Genomic DNA, 18481 nt, shown 5'->3' with positions numbered 1-18481 from the left:
TATATGAGTATATAAATTGTATAGAAAATATACAAGTGCTTCTAGTTCACATTATTAGCCTTACTCAAAAGTCTTACTTCAAATGTCTCCTACAGAAAATGGATGTGTTTGGTAACCACACACTTGATACCTCATTGCTTTTAACTTTTGAATATGTCATTGAGACTGTCCATTGAACGTGTGCCTTTGCAAGTAGATAGTAAGATTCTTACAGACAGGAACAGTGTCTCCATTTATTTAATTTAATGAAAACTCCCTCTCACATCTGTGCACTGTAATACCAAGTCCCTCCAATTATGAATTCTCTAACTTCATAATGTTCTTCTGGGAATCAAAGCAATGTAATTTTTAACTATAACTCATAAAGCTGGATAAAATCGAAATGTCCACGTAATGTTAGTAGGCACCCTCAAAACCCAAAGATCATTTCTCCTCATCAACGTTTAGCTTCCTCAATAGCTGAAATTAGATCCTTCGGCAGCAGAAATCTTTTATGCATAACAACATTCTAAAACCCTTCCATCAGAAGATGACTCTTCCATCTGTTGTCTCTCTCGGTTCTAGCAGCCTGTATTGTGCCTGCACTTTAGCACAGTTAACAGTTTTCTAATAAATGGCTCTGGGTCCAACTTCTTACTAGTAGAATTCACCCTGTGTTCTTTCTTTTGCTACATTTCAAAACATTTATACAATTGTGACTTATTCATTCAAAGCAATTTTTGCAGCATAACATCCAAATTCCTTACTGAGACATTCAACATCCTCCACATATTGGCCTAATTTTTCTGCTGGCTACCTTACTAGCATTACTATTATATTTTTAAGAAAATCTTGGATGGTGCAATAAGCTCTGTTTCAGTATTGTGTTTGTGCGTATAAGTATGCATGTGTGTATAATGGAATCTGTAACATTACTTTCATACACGATTGCTCAGCTGCAAGTGTTGTTACAGAGAAAATTGGAGACAGAGAGTAAAGAAAGAAGAACATATTTTACTCAGGACTCACTGCAGCAGGAGGCCTCAGGATGGAGCTGGGCTCAATTCTGGGTAAATATATTGATAGACCACGAGCACTGAGAGATGGCCACATGAGTGGAAAATTAGTAACAGGAAACAGCAAGGATGAAAAAGAGTCTGGTAAAAAGAGATTTAAAAGGATTCCTGCTGAAGGCAGGCTAAGGTTAGTTACCTAGGATAGATCATGTATTAAGAATAGTCAGATACAAAGGGTCACAGGTTCTCTAGAAAATTATTTTATAACTGGATAGCCTGTGCCCCAGGTCAGATGCCAAGGTCAAAAACTAGCTGAGAAAAGTCAGAAAAACCTGAGTAAAGTTTAATTCAAGAAGTCTTGGTCAGTGTGGTCCCGCTATGCTGCTTAGCTCTGTTCACCGGACTCTCCTGAGGCCATCGGAGCAGTGTCTCTATTTTGGACAAAACCACAGCCACGGGGGCGACTGTTGGCATTTATGAGGCTTTCTTTTGCCTGGGGACTGGGAGAGAATACTGATTTATTTTCAGTATTGGACCTGATATCCAGTTTATAGGCTCCACAGTGATTACAACACCACAGTGAAAGACTGTGCTTTGCCACTTATAGCCTCAGGATTATTGTCACACAACAGCCTTAATACAAGTCTCTTAGGAGGAAACTGCGTACACCGAGTATCCGAGCCCTCAGACACAGAGCAGCAAAGACCTCAGCACAGACAGTCGCGGCGCTATGGCACAGAGGCAGCCCCCTGGGTCTCGCGAGACAGCGGACCAGGCGCCTGTTCTCCCCTACTCTCGCGAGAGCCCTGTCTTCGCTCCCAACCTGTGAGAGCCAGGAGGCGTCTCCCGGGGCAACAGCAATGGCGCCGCCGCAGTCGGAACACCTCTTCTGTTTGGAGCTGCTGGTAGATTGGGTGCGTCTCCGAGCCGCGCTGCCCTCGCCGATCGTGGCAGGGGAGCAGGAGGCCGAGGAGGCCGAGGAGCCCGAGGAGGCCGAGGAAGCCTCGCAGCCGCGCGCGCTGTGCCCCGCTGTGGCCTTCCGCCTGCTGGACTTCCCCACGCTGCTGGTTTACCCTCCCGGCGGCCCCGCGGCGCCCTGCCCCGCACCCCGGCACGGCGTGATCCGCTTCGGTCGCGGCAAGTCCTGTCTCTTCCGCCTCCACCCTGCCACTCTCCACCGCCTGCTCCTTCAGACCCCGGTGTACACCTTGCTGCTGCAACTGCCCCCTGGTCGCCCGACACCCACCCCACAGCTCCTGGGGTCGTGCAATGTTTCTCTGGCCTCCGCGGCCCACAAGGCCATGGGGGCAGCAGCCTCTGGGTGCTCCCAGAGTCATCGGGGAAGTTTCCCCCTACTTAACCGACTCGGGGAGCAGATTGGGGACATTGCATTAGCCTACAGCCTTACTGATCTGGGAAGCTGTCTACTGGGCCATTTTGATCGGCCCATCGAGGCCACCAGGTGCGCTACTGGACTGGGGAGCAAAGAGGTGCAGAAGTCAGAGGAGCTCAATCCCCAAACCCTGCAGGAAAAACAGGCATTGGAGCAGCCGGCTCCTGTGCCAAGCCCAAGAGATGCTGGTAGGCCTTCAGGGTCGCCAAAACCCCAAAAGACCTTCCAGAAGGATTTGAAGGATATAGTTTTCTGCAGTGAGTCCACCTCTGTTACGATGGGCTCAGCAGAGAATAGCAAAACCTATTCTGTTGTTACTTGTAAAAATGCCAGCAGTGGGGGGAGGATCAGCCCCCTAAATGAGGAGGCCACAGAATTGGACATTGAAACCAACGTATTTTGCCCTCCTCCTCTGTTTTACACTCACTGGAGGCAGGACAAGACCCCTCCCGCACAGGTGACAATCATCGTTGAACCTCAAGGGAATGACCCTGAGGAATTGGATAGTGCCCTTCCTGGAAAAAACTGTGCAGATTCCCCAACACAGGGGAATCCTTTAAAACATAGGCATCCTGCCACTTATGAGAGTTCCCCGATGCCTATTAATCCTCCACGTGTTCAGGATATGGGAGCAGCCAATCAAACTGCATGTCACCCTCAAAGTGAACAAAACAAAGTTAACATTATACGGCAGCTGCCTTTGCTAAATGCTTTGCTAGTGGAGTTGTCGGTGTTATACAACCAACCCATGGCAAGCCCTACTCATATACATCCTCATTTAGCCTGGTTATACAGAACTGAGGATAATAAAGCCCCAGAATCTTCTGCCAAATCTGCATGTCAGTCTGAATCCAACAAGAATAGGCTTGCTGTGGGGGAACATGAAAAGTCAGAGAGTCTTCAGTATGAAAAGAACCCAGTTGAAAAGTGTAAGAAATGTACATACTTTGAAAAGAAAAGTGGTGCCCCCACTAAAAGAGCCACAAAGGGAAGGCTTCTTTATGGCTTAACAAATACACTAAGGCTACGTTTAAAGCAAACAAATCCTGATATGTTGATAGTACATGAGAAGAGAGAACAGTTTAGAAAAATGCAAGTACAAATGTTGGATACAAGATTCAGAATGTCATCTTCCAAAATTAAATTAAACTTTAAGGGACAAAGCGAGAAGCCTTGCCAACTGTCTAAAGACAAATGTGTGGCTCTTGATGCATCTTCTGCTGTAAACAGTGATACCTCAAGGCAAATCAGTGGGATCTACAATGAGACCAGCACAACTAAAGAAACCAAACTAGAATGTGCAACTGAAAAAATGCAAGTTAGCTGCGGTGAAATCACAGCTGATAATAGTTCATCAAAAGAAATCATGAGTCCTAGAAACTCTGTTATTCCAGAAGAATTTATTCCTACAAATATTTTGCGAGAAAGGGTGGGAATGGAGATCCAGAGCCCACTTATTTTCCAACAGGATACTGTTGATGGGATTACAGATAAGGAAGTAGGAGACAGAATAGTCAAAACCACAGATAATGAGTTTCCTATTGGTGATCTGAGTGAAAGCAGACAAAGTAAAAATAGCTGCTCTGAGAGCATCTCAGAAGGAAAGTATTCCCGTGGACTCAGCAGCCCGTGCTATTCTGATGATTTCTGTACCACTGAAGACAGCAGCGGAAGTTTAAAAGGTCATGATGGCAAAGCAGGAGTGGAAGACAACCATTATCAAACCAAGTCCAGTGAAGCAAGACTGTTGGTAAGGGACAATGGCAGTGACAAGAGTTCAATTCTCAGCCCGCCCTTCTCAGCCGGGTCACCAGTACACTCATCTAAAAGGTCTCATACTTTAAAGATGCAGGATAGAAGTTTGGAGGAATCATCCAGTATCTCTAGCAATGATTTGGCTTCATCACATTGGACTCAGGAAAAAGAAAGCCACATGGACCAAAATGGGATGCATAATTGTAAAGTGACAAAGAGAGGTCCAGACACCTCTATTACACTTAGAACAAGAACAGGTTGCAAGACTTTAGAAAAAAGCCAGTCGCCACAGACATCTCAAGTGAGTTCTTACCTGCCCTCTAATTTGTCAGAACTAGAACTTAATGTCCTGGATGAGAGCCCACCCAATCACTTTGAGGAAGATAGTGATGATGTTGGCCCACTAAGTATTTCCAAGCAATGCAAAGACATTAGTGAATTAGTAATAAATAAACTCCCAGGATATACAATGTAAAAATAATGTGCTTTAAATATTTTTTAAATAATCTTTATGTCCTGTAAATGAAAATTATTTACATTATTTTAATATGTAAATTGTATGAATATATCTTTTTAGGAAATATGTATGTCATTCCTTTAATGTTTACATAGTCCCTTACCATTAAATATGATAATATTGATCATGAAATCATGTTGTTGCCTAGGTAAGATTTTGTAAACTGTTGTTTAGTGTTCTAATAAATGCCATTTCTTCTAAGCAGCCTCAAAGTGTAGATCATCCCAAAGCTGATTTCATGGATGCCATTGAGTAAAAGGCTAGATAAAAATGATAATCTCAATTTTGAGTGTATGCAGGTATAGAAAGGCTTATAGCTGTGTGACATACAGAGAAGTACAAAGATACTTAAGATACAATTCCTGTTATTATATAACTTTTGTGGTTTTATTATTGATATAAAGCTAATCTATATATCCAGTAGGTGAAGTTGCTTTTCTTTGCAGTTAAATTGTGCCATTTTCCTCTTAATCACAATATGCACGATTATTTAATTAATGTTTATCTCTCACTACATTTAGATTCTGTTATAGGAAGAACTGTGGTTTTACATATCAATTAGCTTTTAGTAAATAGCACAGTCTCTGGCTTGTGCTGGGGTTACAATAAGCATTTTTTTCAATGAGTAAATGAAGGCCAGACATTTATAATACCTAAAGGGATGATATGGAATTAAGTAGTAAAACCATACAGAGATCCTTACTGAAGATTAATTTGTAATATTTTTGCTTTCCTGCGTACACACAATCCTCAAGTATTTTGTGAGGTATTTGAACCGGGGAACTAAAAAAGGAGGATTAAAATCAATTGCTTCCTGTCAGTGTATAGTAGAGGAGTTGTTTTTTATTTCCTATTTCATGATGCTTATTAGCATTTTTAGTGGGTGAAACTTTATGAAGTCTAATAATAATTTCTTTAAATGTCTTCCTTCGGTTTTATACACAATACTTATTCTTTGAATGTTTACCAGTGTTTTATTCTGAGTTAAACTAATTTTATATTTTCTGTCTACCAAAATGATTTTTCCAAATTTTTATTTACTGACTTAAGGACAAAGAGAGACAAAGGAGATACAAATCAACTGGTTGACTCCCCAGTGTCCTCAACACCTAAAGCTGAGCAAGGCTAAAGCCAGTAGTTGAAATTCAGTCTAGGTCTCTCAAATGAGTACAAGTACCAAACTGGCCATCACCATTACCTTCCAGCATCCTTGTCAGCAGGAAGCTGAAGTCAGAAGTCTGAGCCAGAATCCAGATATTATTATATGGACCTTGAGAGTTTTAACTGGCATCTTAACTACTAGGCTAAGTGCCTGTCCCCCTCAAAAATATTTCTGAAGGTATGAGATGAGATTGTAACTCACCTCCTCACCTCCCTTTTTTTTTAAAAAAAAAAAAAGAGTTGCAGATAAGGGAAGAGAAAGATTACTTATTTGAAAGAGTTACAGAACAGGGAAGACAGAAAGGTTTTCCATCCACTGATTCATTGCCCAGGTGGCTTCAATGGCCAGAGTAGAACCAGGCTGCAGCCAGGAGTCATGAGCTTTTTCTGGATCTCCCACATAGATGGCATGGGCCCAAGCACTTGTGCTACCTTCTACTGCTTTCCCAGGCACATTAGCAAGGAGCTGAATCATAAGTGTTGTATCCGAGACATACACTGGCATCCACATAGGATGTCAGCACTGCAGACATCTGCTTTACATGCTGCACCATTTATCAGTCCCTTAATTTCCTTTTCTTTAAAGCAATTATTTACATAAGTATGACCTCTTTATTTATTGCAATGTATCAGATTTAGTTAGATGGTTTACATATTAAATGTTAATATTATTGGGGGATTCCTGACCTTCAGAAGGCCTCTGCAACAATCAAGGGGATGAGGCAGCGACAGTCTTCCTCAGCATGAACCACCAGAGACAGTTTGATTGAGTATGTCTATGTATTATAAAGCAAGCACAAATTATATAGACTAAGAAAGGGGAAAGCAGAAGGGCATCTTTAACAGTCCTTCCACCCAACAATTGCATTTTAATTGGCTAGAAGGCATGTCAATATCTCTGGACCCTTCAATCATGTAGCAGGACATGTAAAACGTACATGGCTGGCAGTATGCCATTGGTCCAGTTCACCACGTGTGGCTGTAGGTCAGCTTAAGATCATGCACACTCTGTGTGACTTGAATCAGCTGAAGACCGCATACACCATGTATGGTTGGCAGGAAACATGGGATCGCACCAGCTCCTCAGAGTTGCTCATCAAGGCAGTCCTAGCACAGCTCATCCAAGGACAGACAAGAGAGACTGGAGTGCAGCCCACTGCTCTCTTCTGTACAGTCAGTGATCAGGTCAGATTGAAGTCTCCATGAGCCAAGACCATTGCCAGGGAGTTCCCTTGGGGACATGGTGTGCTGTGTGACTATGAATTCCCACATAGGCCAACCAGGCAGAGATCCAGGAGCGATCTCCCACATAAGATGGTAATTTTGAGGAAGAAAGAGTGAAGATGAGATTGAGCATAAAATGTTCATGGGACTTTGAAATTTTTACCTTGTGTAGAATGCTACAAAGTAGTAGAAAAGAAATCTGTCAAGTAAGGAAGTCTCAGATACTCAAGAACCTCAGGTGTCAAACAGAATAATAAAATCCTTAGCAATGGGAGTAACTGTTAATAGTAAGTGAAGATTAGCATGTAGTAATGCCATTTTGAATATTTTAAAATATGAAGAATAATAATTTAGAGAATTTAATTTATCTTAAAATATTGAAATATGAAATGCTTCATAGTTAATGCATATAGTCTTAATTTTCCTATGAATAAGGCATATAATAGATCTCACAAAATCAAAATCAAGTCAACTACTATAACTTGTTGAGTGACATGAACACTGTAAACTTCATAATGGAAAAATTTCATTACTATGGAAAAGGCAAAATACAAGCAATGCCAAAATCATCAAAGAAATAATTCCTTAAGAAGCAATTATTGTTTTGGTTGAGAGTAAGTCATGAAAATAGGATTGGAAAATGCTGAACTCAAGAGTGTGTGAGGTATATGAATCAAAGAGCTAATTCACTTTACATTAGAAAATGGAATAGTTGAATAAGCTGCTTTTTGAGTTACTCCACGAATGCTTCTTTCTAAAATTATGGTATTGGCTTTTCTAGCTTAATTCCAGTGAAAATGCCTGTTTTCAGATATACTTTATAGTTATATGGTATCTACAAACTCTGTTTTACATTTTAATTCTAAATTCTATAAAGTTTGAAAAGATTTTCATAATAGATACTCCCTGTGAAATCTTATTTCATCTTCTTAATCATAAAAATTATTGGAACATAATAATAATAGTATTTCAAAGTTATAAAGGAGACAACAATTTCATTGCAAAACGTAGCTATAGAAATGCAGTGTTTCTGGACAGGATGTAAGTTTAAGCTGAATGGGAGAGGGTCCAAAAAGCAAAATGAGCCACAGAAATGGTGTTAGAACCTACTTCTGCGTATTAATATTTAAAGGTTAGGAAACAGCTGTCAGTTTTGACAAGTCCTTTGAATTACTACTGTAGGCATATTTGCAGAGGACTGTACAGATGCATATACTAGTGACAATGATAATCTGTCACTCACTTGTGGCATTCTGTTAAAAGCCACCATTTCAAATTTTCATTCATGTTTTCTTCATATACAGGGAGTGAATTTATTATGCACTTATATGTAAGAATCAGTCTGTTATTTGTAACAAATATAAAGATCAAGATTACAAATTCAAAAAATAAATTTTTCATTACCATATTATGCTTTAAGAAAGGGGAAATTTTATTTTGTTATTTTTAATTACTACTTGATTGAAAGACGAAGTGACAGAAAGTAGAAAAGGCAGAGATCTTTTATCTGCTTCACCTCTCAAATGTCTAGAATAGCCAGACCTAGACCAAGCTGAAGCTAGGAGCTAGGAATCATGTCAGGATCTCCTAAACGTGTGACAGGGTTTGAAGTACTTGAGCCATCATCTAGTGCCTTGCCACGCCTATTAGGAAGAAGCTGGATTGGAAGCAGAATAGCTGGGACTCTAACCAGTAAGGAATGTGCAGTCCACAGTCATGAATCGCTGTCAATCTTGCCACTCCAAGCACTATGAGATCTTTGAAAAATCAACTGATTGACATAGTCCATCATAGCTGAGATGGTTGGTTGACCTGTTCTGTCTTCTCTCTTTTCTTCGTTAGGGTTCTGAGTCCAGCATTTAGATTAGGAAGATCTCCAAAGAAACTTCTTGTATGTGCTAACAAGTACAGGGCCTGGCACCGTCTATCGCTCCAATCAGCTGGTGGTTGCAGTTGCTGGGTTGGTTCTGTTTTCACTCCCGACTTCCACTGGAACCAATGGGTGTTGCAGTCCAGCCTGGTTCTGCCCAGCACATACTTGGTCCTCACATAAACCAGCGGGAGCTGCAGCCTAGGTTGGAGCGACCCACAATAACCCCCACCAGGCCCACTCCCTACCCTGGTTTGCCAATAAGTGTAGCAGTAATCCAGTCTGTCCCACACCCCATTCCACCCCAGCCGCTATCTTAGTTATCTTAGTTTTATGTCCTGTGAAAGTGGTAACCCAAGAGGGATGAGCCCACTATTTCCCTCCCAGGCCTCTCCCACTCCCAGATTCCAGTTGATGCTGCGTCTAAGCCCAAACACCCCTTGCCCACTTTAATTTTGCTTGCACCAGTAGGAATAATCCGCCCAGCCCGGCTTTTCCCTGATCTGGTCCGCATGAGGCGCACAGGTGTGGTAGCTCTGCCTAGTCTGGTCTGCCCCCATCCCAGCCCATGCTCTCCTGCGGAAGTAGCTGTCCTGCAAAGGAACCCTCCCTTATTCCCCTGCCGGCTCTGCCCACTTCCTTTCTTGTTCTCAGGCTGGTAGGGCGCTGCGGTCCCTTCCGGTACAGGCAACCTCACCTCGGCATTCCATAATGTGCACTAGTCTTTGTTGCGACCAACCCTAGGTCGACCCACACTGGTGCCTGGATTTGCCAGTGGATAATGTGGACAGATTCAGCCTGGTCTTGCCCCCACATCAGCCAATTGTATGCCAGTGGGTAGCTTTCCATGGCCTTTTCTGGGCTGTTTCCTATCATGTTTCTTGCGTTTACCTGCCTGGTCTGTGTCCTGCCAGAGGAGTTGCCCAGGCTCCTCCATCAGAACCTCTCCCAATGCCAGGTTTCACGCTTACCAGTGGGTCCATGAGCCAACCCTACTCAGTCCACCTCCTGTAATAACAGGAACTGTGGCTTTTCCTGTCTGGCCTTCCACCCAATCTGGTTCTTGCTGTTGGATGTTCCAGCCCAGCCATGGTTTGTCTACACCCACATTTGGCTCACACATGGCTCAGTAGGGGTTTGAGACCCTGCCTGGTCCATCCCACATCTGCCCTGGTCCTCCAGAACACCAGGGGGAGTCGGGGTCCGGCCCGGTTCGGTGCATCCAATCCCAGTCCACACTTGTGCCAAGGGAGACTACAACTGTTTCCAGATCAGAACGCAGCTCCCCTTCCAGGCCATGTGCCTCTTGGTGGGAACCTCAGCCCAGCTAGGGTTGTCCCCTTTGCTCCCCAACCGGGTCTGTTCCCAGCCATAGATCACTTGCCTGCCAATGGATGCTCTGACTCAGCTTGGCACAGCTCCTCACCTGTCCCGACCTCTGCCTTAGACACTGTGGCTTAGCGTCCCTGGCTCCCACAGACCAGCAGGTACAAGAACCTAGCTCGGCAAGACCTCTGCTCCCTCCTGGTTTCTAGTTTTACTTGTGGGCTAAGGTTTGTTCAGTCGTGCCTAATCTACTCTGTTCCATTACCAGTTGACACATTGGCCAACTGTTGGAGCTACTTTTGCAAGACAGGCCCCAAGCCCTAGCTTCTGCATGACTGGTATTTGGTACTCAGAATTATTAGTGATTTAAAGTTTTGCTAAGGAAGAGTTACTGCCTGTTTCAGGTCCAAGAAGCACAATGGGTTCAAACTGGAGGGAATTAAGCAGCAACTCAAAGAACCAAATCCCCAGAGCTCCCCGGCCGGGCGGCCAGCAGGCAGAGCCTGGCACCAAATGGCGCACTGGCCGCCCGGGGACAGCTCAGCACATGGCGGCTGTCCGGGATCCAGGCATGAGACGCCCCGTCCTGAGACCCACCAGCTGCCAGGAGGCGCTGGAGGTTTAAATAACCCAGGCCCAAGGTCGCGCCCCTCCCAAATCCCATTCACCGCCCCATGAGGGCGGCGGGTGGGTGCCGGGCCTGCCCAGTCCCGGAGGCCTCCCCCTCGGTCTACTCACCCCGAAGGAAGCGGCCCCCGGAACCAGCAGGCCCGGGGACAGCTCAGCACATGGCGGCTGTCCGGGATCCAGGCATGAGACGCCCCGTCCTGAGACCCACCAGCTGCCAGGAGGCGCTGGAGGTTTAAATAACCCAGGCCCAAGGTCGCGCCCCTCCCAAATCCCATTCACCGCCCCATGAGGGCGGCGGGTGGGTGCCGGGCCTGCCCAGTCCCGGAGGCCTCCCCCTCGGTCTACTCACCCCGAAGGAAGCGGCCCCCGGAACCAGCAGGTCCGGGGACAGCTCAGCAGGAATGTGCATGTCTTAAAAAGCACTTTAACTCACTCTGTTACAATGCCCATCCTCAAGACAAATTTCTTAATTAAGAAACAATATGTTAGCTTAAGTTTTCTGAACCAAACTCCTTGATGTAGCAAAGCAGTTATTCTTCAGACTATTTATATTTTAATTTGCAACTAAATATCTGAAGACTTACACAGAATGACAACGAGAAGGAGCCAAGACTTGCTGAATGCTTTTCTTTTTTGAAATTATTTCTTTTATTGAGAATCAACAAGCTTCCATATTTTGGTTCACTTCTCAGATACTGCTATGACTAACAAGGTAAAGGATGACATAACTATGTGCTCAGAACTCAATCTTGGTCTTTCACACAGGAGACAGAAGCTAAGTACTGCAGCCATCACCATTACCATCCAGGGACTGCATTAGCAAGAAGTTAGAGTCAGGAAATTGAGTCGGGGCTTGAACTCATGTTTTTGGATGGGGCCATTGGCACTTTGGCTTTCTAAACACCAGGCCTGATAGCTCTCCCCACTAACCCAAGATAATACAAAAAAATTGGGGGGGAGGGGAGTCAAGAAACAAGGCATTTTTACTGATTTTCTCCAGAGAGCTAAGTTGATGGCAGCCAGTAATAGACTTTGAGGTGAGTACCATTAGTTTGGAGTGTCAAGATATAGAAATAGAAGTATTTCCTTATCTTCCACACACTCCTTATATCTCTGTTATACCTACATATTTAATTTTAGAAAAAATGAAATTCAGATATGAAAGTTTTTTTCCTCAAAATTGCATACCGAGGAAAGAAAACAATTCTTTCCTTTAAAAATCCTGTGATGGCAGTATTAGAGAATAAATCCATATTAGTACTGGTGGTCGATAAAGCAGTTAGAGGAACTTCTGGGATATACTAATCAGATAGGTTTAAACTGGCTTTAGAAAAAATGTCAATTAGAAAGCCATTCTTTAACAAAGCCCAGTGAGGGCGCCACTGGAGAAATGAGAAGCTAGTGTTTGCTAACAGCTCCAGATAAATGTCAAGCAAAGCTGAATAGCGAAAACATGTCATGGAAAGCTGGAGCAGAAACAGAGCAGGAGTGATACACAAATGGACTATTGTAGCTTCTCAACTAGAAAAAAATATTGGAACCAAAGACAAAGACTAGTATCTTTCCTTTTGACACACACACACACACAAAACATACATAAAAAATGTGTGTGTCTACTTCATCAGGTTGGCTACTAACCCTAGTGGTAAAATTATAAGCCTGGTCTTTGCATACTAATGACTAGAGTTTGCATCTTTGATTATATTGCTTTTTGGAACACTATTTTTCTATTGAAGAGTTGGTTTCATGACTGGATCAAATACACAGTATGTAACAGATTTAATGATACTATAGGGAATCTACCGTGTTATCTGTATTTCTATTGTAGCAGGATATATTTTAAGTTACAACTTTAGTCATAAAATCAGCTCTTCCTCCTAGAAAATCTACGTAACTGTCCCAACAGAGCAAGGCAAAGAAGCCTGTGGACATAAAAGAGGCAACACAAAGACTACTGGCCAGGGGAGAGTACTGTTTAGGTCAGAGTGCAGAGACACAAAACCAAACAGAAGAAAGGAGCCTTCCTCAGAACATGGACTGGAGGCATCCAGCTCTCTGTGGATTATTGGGGGCAGGGGGAAAATCAAACTTTCTGACTATTCGACAAGAAAAGGAACTCTGATTTCAGCCACTGGTAAAGACAAAATTTTATGAAGTCATAAAGCAGCATAGCAGCTTTTCTGAATGCTGACTCATGTTTACAGCAGGTTGCTCTACTAACAGCTAACTGCCCCATCCTGTAGGAGGTTGCTTTAAAGCATGCAGAAGCTGGATTTTTTTCATCTCTTTTTTCTTTTCCCCGTTGGACATTTCATGTTTTTCCATTGAGAGAACACTGACATCTTTGCTACCTTCCTTTAAATGGCTTGGGGTTAGGGACAGAGTGATTGAGGAAGGATGTAACTTAATGTAAGAAAAAAAAATTAATAGTTTATAGAATGATTTGGAAAGAGATAAGACTTAATTCCTGAATCAAATATTGAGTGAGAGAACCCTTGGCAGCAGGAATCTATGAAAAAGTTTGGGTTCCTAAAAGGAAGAATGTTTGTGTTTGTCAAGAAATAGGGTAGGATAGACTAGACAAGCTCCAGCACAGTAGCTAAGACAGGATAGTAGTGGAAGATGATACGTTGTCAAGAAAGAACATGGAATAGAACCAATAGGTCTGTGAGTCAGTAAGTTGTATACCCCAAGAACTTATAGCTTGATAATTTAGAACAGTGTATATTTTGTGCATTTCCTTTTGGTTTTCTCATTGGTTCTGAATATAACTGTTTCTGAAGGATCTTCTAGTTGAGTTGTAAGTGCAATGAGAAATGGACTTGTGGCTAATAATTGAGCTGAAATCCTAAAGAAGTAGCATACCCCAGAGTCTGCATAGCAAAAGACGGAAGAGACTTAGGGCCTCTTAGGAGCTCCTCCTTTATGCTCAGAGATGTCTTCAATTATTTTCTACTCAATAGTGTGTGTGTGTGTGTGTGTGTGTGTGTGTGTGTGTGTGTGTGTGTGCCATGGGAGGGGAGGCATTTGCATTTCATTTTATAAAAGGAAGCTATTCATTTGCAAAAAAAAAAACCCTCACAACCATTAACCAACTCTCTAACTTATGACTCTGGTGTCAATCCTGCAGAGAGAATTGGTACTGAATTCTGGACACAGGATGACATAAAAATAATAGGTTGCTTTCAATAAGCAGCAGCCTGCTGTCAGAAGAGTCACGCTGATGACTGTTACTTATATGTTTAGAGCTTTCGGACAATTTCCAAGTCCCTATCCTCTATTGACACCAATATCCTTTGCACTAGCCAGAACTGGTCACGTAGGAGGGAGGAACCTCACTTCTGGTGAAGCTCCAGCGTTTCTATTCTGCAGTGTGTGATCTCTAGGTTCTCTTCCTGTTTCATTGTGAGGGGTCGGCCTTGTAGCATAGGGGGTAAAACTGCCACCCCTGACACTGGCATTCCAAATGGGCACCAGCTCCAGCCTCTACACTCCCAGTGCAGCTCTCTGTTAATGGCCTGGGGAAAAGTAGCAGATGGCCCAAGTGCTTGGCCCTTATTACCTCTCTGGGAGACCCAAGCCTCTTGGCCTCAGTCTGGCCCTGCTGCCCTGGTGGTTCCAGCCATCAAGGCAGTGAACTAACAGAGAAAAGATCTCTCATTTTCTATTTCTTCCTCTCTCTCTATAACTCTTTCAGATAAACAAATCCTGAAAAAAAAAAAAAAACAAAAGAACCAGTGTGACAGATAACTCTTTACTAGAGTTGGGCCCTCTCTTCATCGAAAATAGAATGTAATTGTTGACGTGATTTTTGGATGTCATTAATTTTTAATGCTAATGCCCATTACACTGAAGAGCCTTTTGTAGTATATGAACTGCTTCCACTGTCTCCTGTCATCTTCACAAGAACTTGGGGAGCTAAGTATTAACATAAATAAGGAAACTGAGGTTATTTATTTTCATTGCCTAAAAGATTTCAGCACAAGCCTCAGAAAATCAAGACTTTACTATTCTATGATCAGAGTGGATAGCAATGGTTGCTTTAGAATATCTTATAGAACATTAAAATTAATAAGCATTTATTTATATTCTATTGTGATAATAGCATTTAATATAAGATCTATCTTGTTAGCAAAATGTTGAGGATGCAATATAGTATTGTTGACAGCAGGCACAGCATTCTAAGCAGATCTCTAGTGTACTCATCCTGATGATACTTTATGCCCAATGACTAGTAGAATCTTATTTACCCCTCACCACAGCCCCTCAAACCACCATTTCTTTCTTTCTTTAATGGCCTTATATGTTTGGTTATTTTAGATGTCTCATATAAGTGGAGTCATGCAGTATTCATCCGTCTGTAACTGACTTATTTCACCAAGCACTAATGGCTTCAAGTTTTATACATGTTGTCATATATTTACAGATTTTTTTTATCTCTTAAAGGATGAATGGCATTTCACTGCATAGATATAGCACATCCTCTTGTCCCATTCATCTGTTAATGGACATTGAGATTATTTCTACATCTTGATTCTTGTGAATACCACTTCAGTGGACATAAGAGTGTCAGTATCTCTTAGAGATTCTGATTTCAATTATTTTGGGTAAATGCACCATAAATGCAAACCCATGTTGTATTTAACCATCCCTCTCACCTTTGAATATGTTAAATTATATAATCTGGGAAGGAGAGCGAGACAGAGAATGAATCTTCCATTCACTGATTCATTCCCCAAAAGACCACAATAAGTTCTGGGTCTGGGTCAGGTCAAAGTCAGGAGCCAGGAAGTCCTAGTCCTGTATGTGGGCAGTAGGGTCCCAGGCACTTGGAACCTCTGTTGCCTTCCTAGATGCATTAGGAGGAAGGTGAACCAGAAGCACATTCTTTTGTGATGCTGTCATTGAAGGAGACAATCTATTATGTGACAGTAACAGCCTTGTGTCTTGTTTTTAACTTTTACAAAAGTTAATCATCTTTTATCACTGAACAAGGTGTATGCTTTCCTATACCAATAAGCAATGTCCATGTTCATACTGAGAGTATAACTACACTACTATGTATCTTAGTGTAGTATTTAATAAGAGCTGAGGTTGTTAGAAAAGAAAGATTAACTCCATAGAAATTTGCAGTTATAAAATACTTCATAAATTATATATCTCAGCTCCTTCATTTTATAAATAAGTTCCATGGTCCAGAAAAATGGAGTTTGCTAGTCTGCTGCCTCTCCCTACTAGACTCTTTCCAGCCTCACTTTATATTTATAAAATAAGTTTTAAATAAAACATTCTATTGAAAAATTCTGCTCCAGGTTTCTACCTAGAAACAGCAAACACACATTTGTTTCTGGAAGCTGCTCTGTAACATTTATGTTGAAAACACTACTCCAAAAGCTAATTAATTTAAAGATGTGAGAATTCACTCTCCATTTCCTGGGAAAGGTATTACTAACTGAGCTAGGATCAGAGAGCTGTTTGAGCCCTGGCTTCTCCACATACTTTCCCTTAACCATAGAAAAATTTCTCAGGGGCAATTTTTGTTTTAGGATGGAGCAAGTGATGCTATTTATTTCATAAAGTTATAAGGATTAAATAAGAGGTTGTACAAATAGTATACATGTTGTTTTACTGTAAAGTATATCAGTTTACCTCCCCACACATAGGGGAATATGTGCCAGGAGAGGATATATAAGGTTAAGAAATAGTGTGTCAGTGCTCCTGCCTCAGATGTCTTAACTGGTCTTCCAGAAACAAGATGACTAACACATCTCCTAATTAAAGGATATCATAAACCCCCTGGTCTCCTAACTTGACTGTTAATAACCTCCATGTCAATTCAATACTATTCTTCTCTCTCTTTGATAAACTTTGCCATCCTATACCCCATCCTACACCTCAACCAAAAGTGAGAAGTCCTGTGACTTTAAAGAAAAATAGATTCCACGGGCCCGGTGGTGTGGTCTAACGGCTAAAGTCCTCACCTTGAACACGCCAGGATCCCATATGGATGCCGGTTCTAATCCCGGCAGCTTGTCCCTGCTTGTGGCCTGGGAAAGCAGTCGAGCACGGCCCAAAGCCTTGGGACCCTGCACCTGTGTGGGAGACCTGGAAGAAGTTCCTGGATCCTGGCTTTGGATCAGCATAGCACCGGCCGTTGCACTCACTTGGGGAGTGAATCAACGGATGGAAGATCTTCCTCTCTGTCTCTCCTCCTTTCTGCATATCTGACTTTGTAATGAAAATAAATAAATCTTTAAAAAAAAAACCAGAAAAGTAGATTCCTGACAACTTTAAGTATAGCTCATTAGAAGTAGTTAAGATAGAAAGAGCTATCCTGTAGCTTTTACAGCTTTATTAGTGTGCAATAAAAGCCATAACTTGGGCTTTGTGGTGGGTAGAATAAAGAGTGTTCTAACCACACTAGGTCCCCTAAAAAGGAGGGTTGCAAAAAGGTCACTAGGTTTGCCTTCATGAGCAGATGCACATAAAGAATAATAAAACTTTTATTTGGTAGGACCCCATGATTTTTCTGCTATTCTCATAATTAAAATTTTAGTAATTTTCTCTTAGAACTTTTGAGAGAAATCCAGTGGGAGACTGAAATATGTACACATGTGTAATAGGTCTATAGCTGACATTCCTTGGGACTCCATTTCACATCTTGCAATACTATTTCCATGGCACATACACTTTCCATGCAGTGCCCCATGCCCAGCAAAGCCTTGCACTTGGCTTGTTACTCTATTACTGCCATCCTGAAATTCCTCATAAGTTTATCTTGCAGTGCATAAACATACAAAGCCAAATCTGATCTGAGACAATGGAGCGAGTGCTTGAAGGGAGTGTGCATCTTCATCCTTCTCTTTGTGTTTATGATATTCCACAAACATGGAGTTTCTGTGAGCCCTCCGATGTGTGGCAGTTCAGTGAGCCTCAAGGTATACCAACCAGATAGATGAGTTATATCGTAATCTGGGTAAAGCAGGTGCTGTTAGCATTGACAGGGCACACATTTTATGTAACAAAACTTACTTCACACAAAGAAAGAATGTAGTAGTGTTCTAAGAAACAGAAATGATCAAGAAATTCCATCAACTCATTTTTCATTCATTATCACTTCCCTGTGTTAGCCAAACACTTAAGTTGAAAACATCCCATAGATGACATAGACGGAAAATAGAAGATAGTGTAACCTCAGACTCTTCATTCTTTCAGCTCTTTCTTACTCATCAGTTAGTTGAAGGAGAGAGTGCTGGTAAAATGCACCTATATCAAGAAGTGAATTAAGATTGGTAGTTTGGGATTGTGCCTCTACCATCCAGGTGTATAAAATTTACAGGAGCAGGAATTTGGCACACCAGTAAATCTATGAGTTGGAATGCCAACATTCTGTCATCGGAGTGTAGCTTTAAGTCCAGACTTTGTATCTAATATACCTGCTTCCTGCACTCTGAGAGATAGCAGGGGATGACCCTGGGCACAAAGCCCTTAGATACTACTTAAGAGCCATTCTGCCATTCAGAAATTTGGAAGCACTGGAAATAATGTTTCATGAAACTAGCTTACTTAGTCCCCGTATATCCAAAGCAATAAAACAAGGCTAAAACTCC

General features: G+C 42.1%; 1 protein-coding gene across 1 annotated transcript; it reads left to right on the top strand.

The window, feature by feature from the left end:
• Positions 1-1855: 1855 nt before the first annotated feature.
• Positions 1856-5639, top strand: MAP10 (microtubule associated protein 10). The gene has a single exon (XM_040967911.1). The coding sequence runs from the start codon at positions 1856-1858 to the stop codon at positions 4616-4618; it is 2763 nt and encodes a 920-aa protein (XP_040823845.1). The 3' UTR covers positions 4619-5639.
• Positions 5640-18481: the final 12842 nt, after the last annotated feature.

Source organism: Ochotona curzoniae, unplaced genomic scaffold (assembly GCF_017591425.1).
Source record: "Ochotona curzoniae isolate NIBS_2020 unplaced genomic scaffold, NIBS_Ocur_1.0 scaffold_4683, whole genome shotgun sequence".
NCBI classification, from domain to species: domain Eukaryota; kingdom Metazoa; phylum Chordata; class Mammalia; order Lagomorpha; family Ochotonidae; genus Ochotona; species Ochotona curzoniae.
Note: the sequence above shows the minus strand (reverse complement) of the source record. Positions and strands in the feature narration are given on the sequence as shown.

Bases quoted from the DNA above. Each gene is read 5' to 3' on its own strand.
- MAP10 (XM_040967911.1), top strand. From the start codon at position 1,856: ATGGCGCCGCCGCAGTCGGAACACCTCTTCTGTTTGGAGCTGCTGGTA.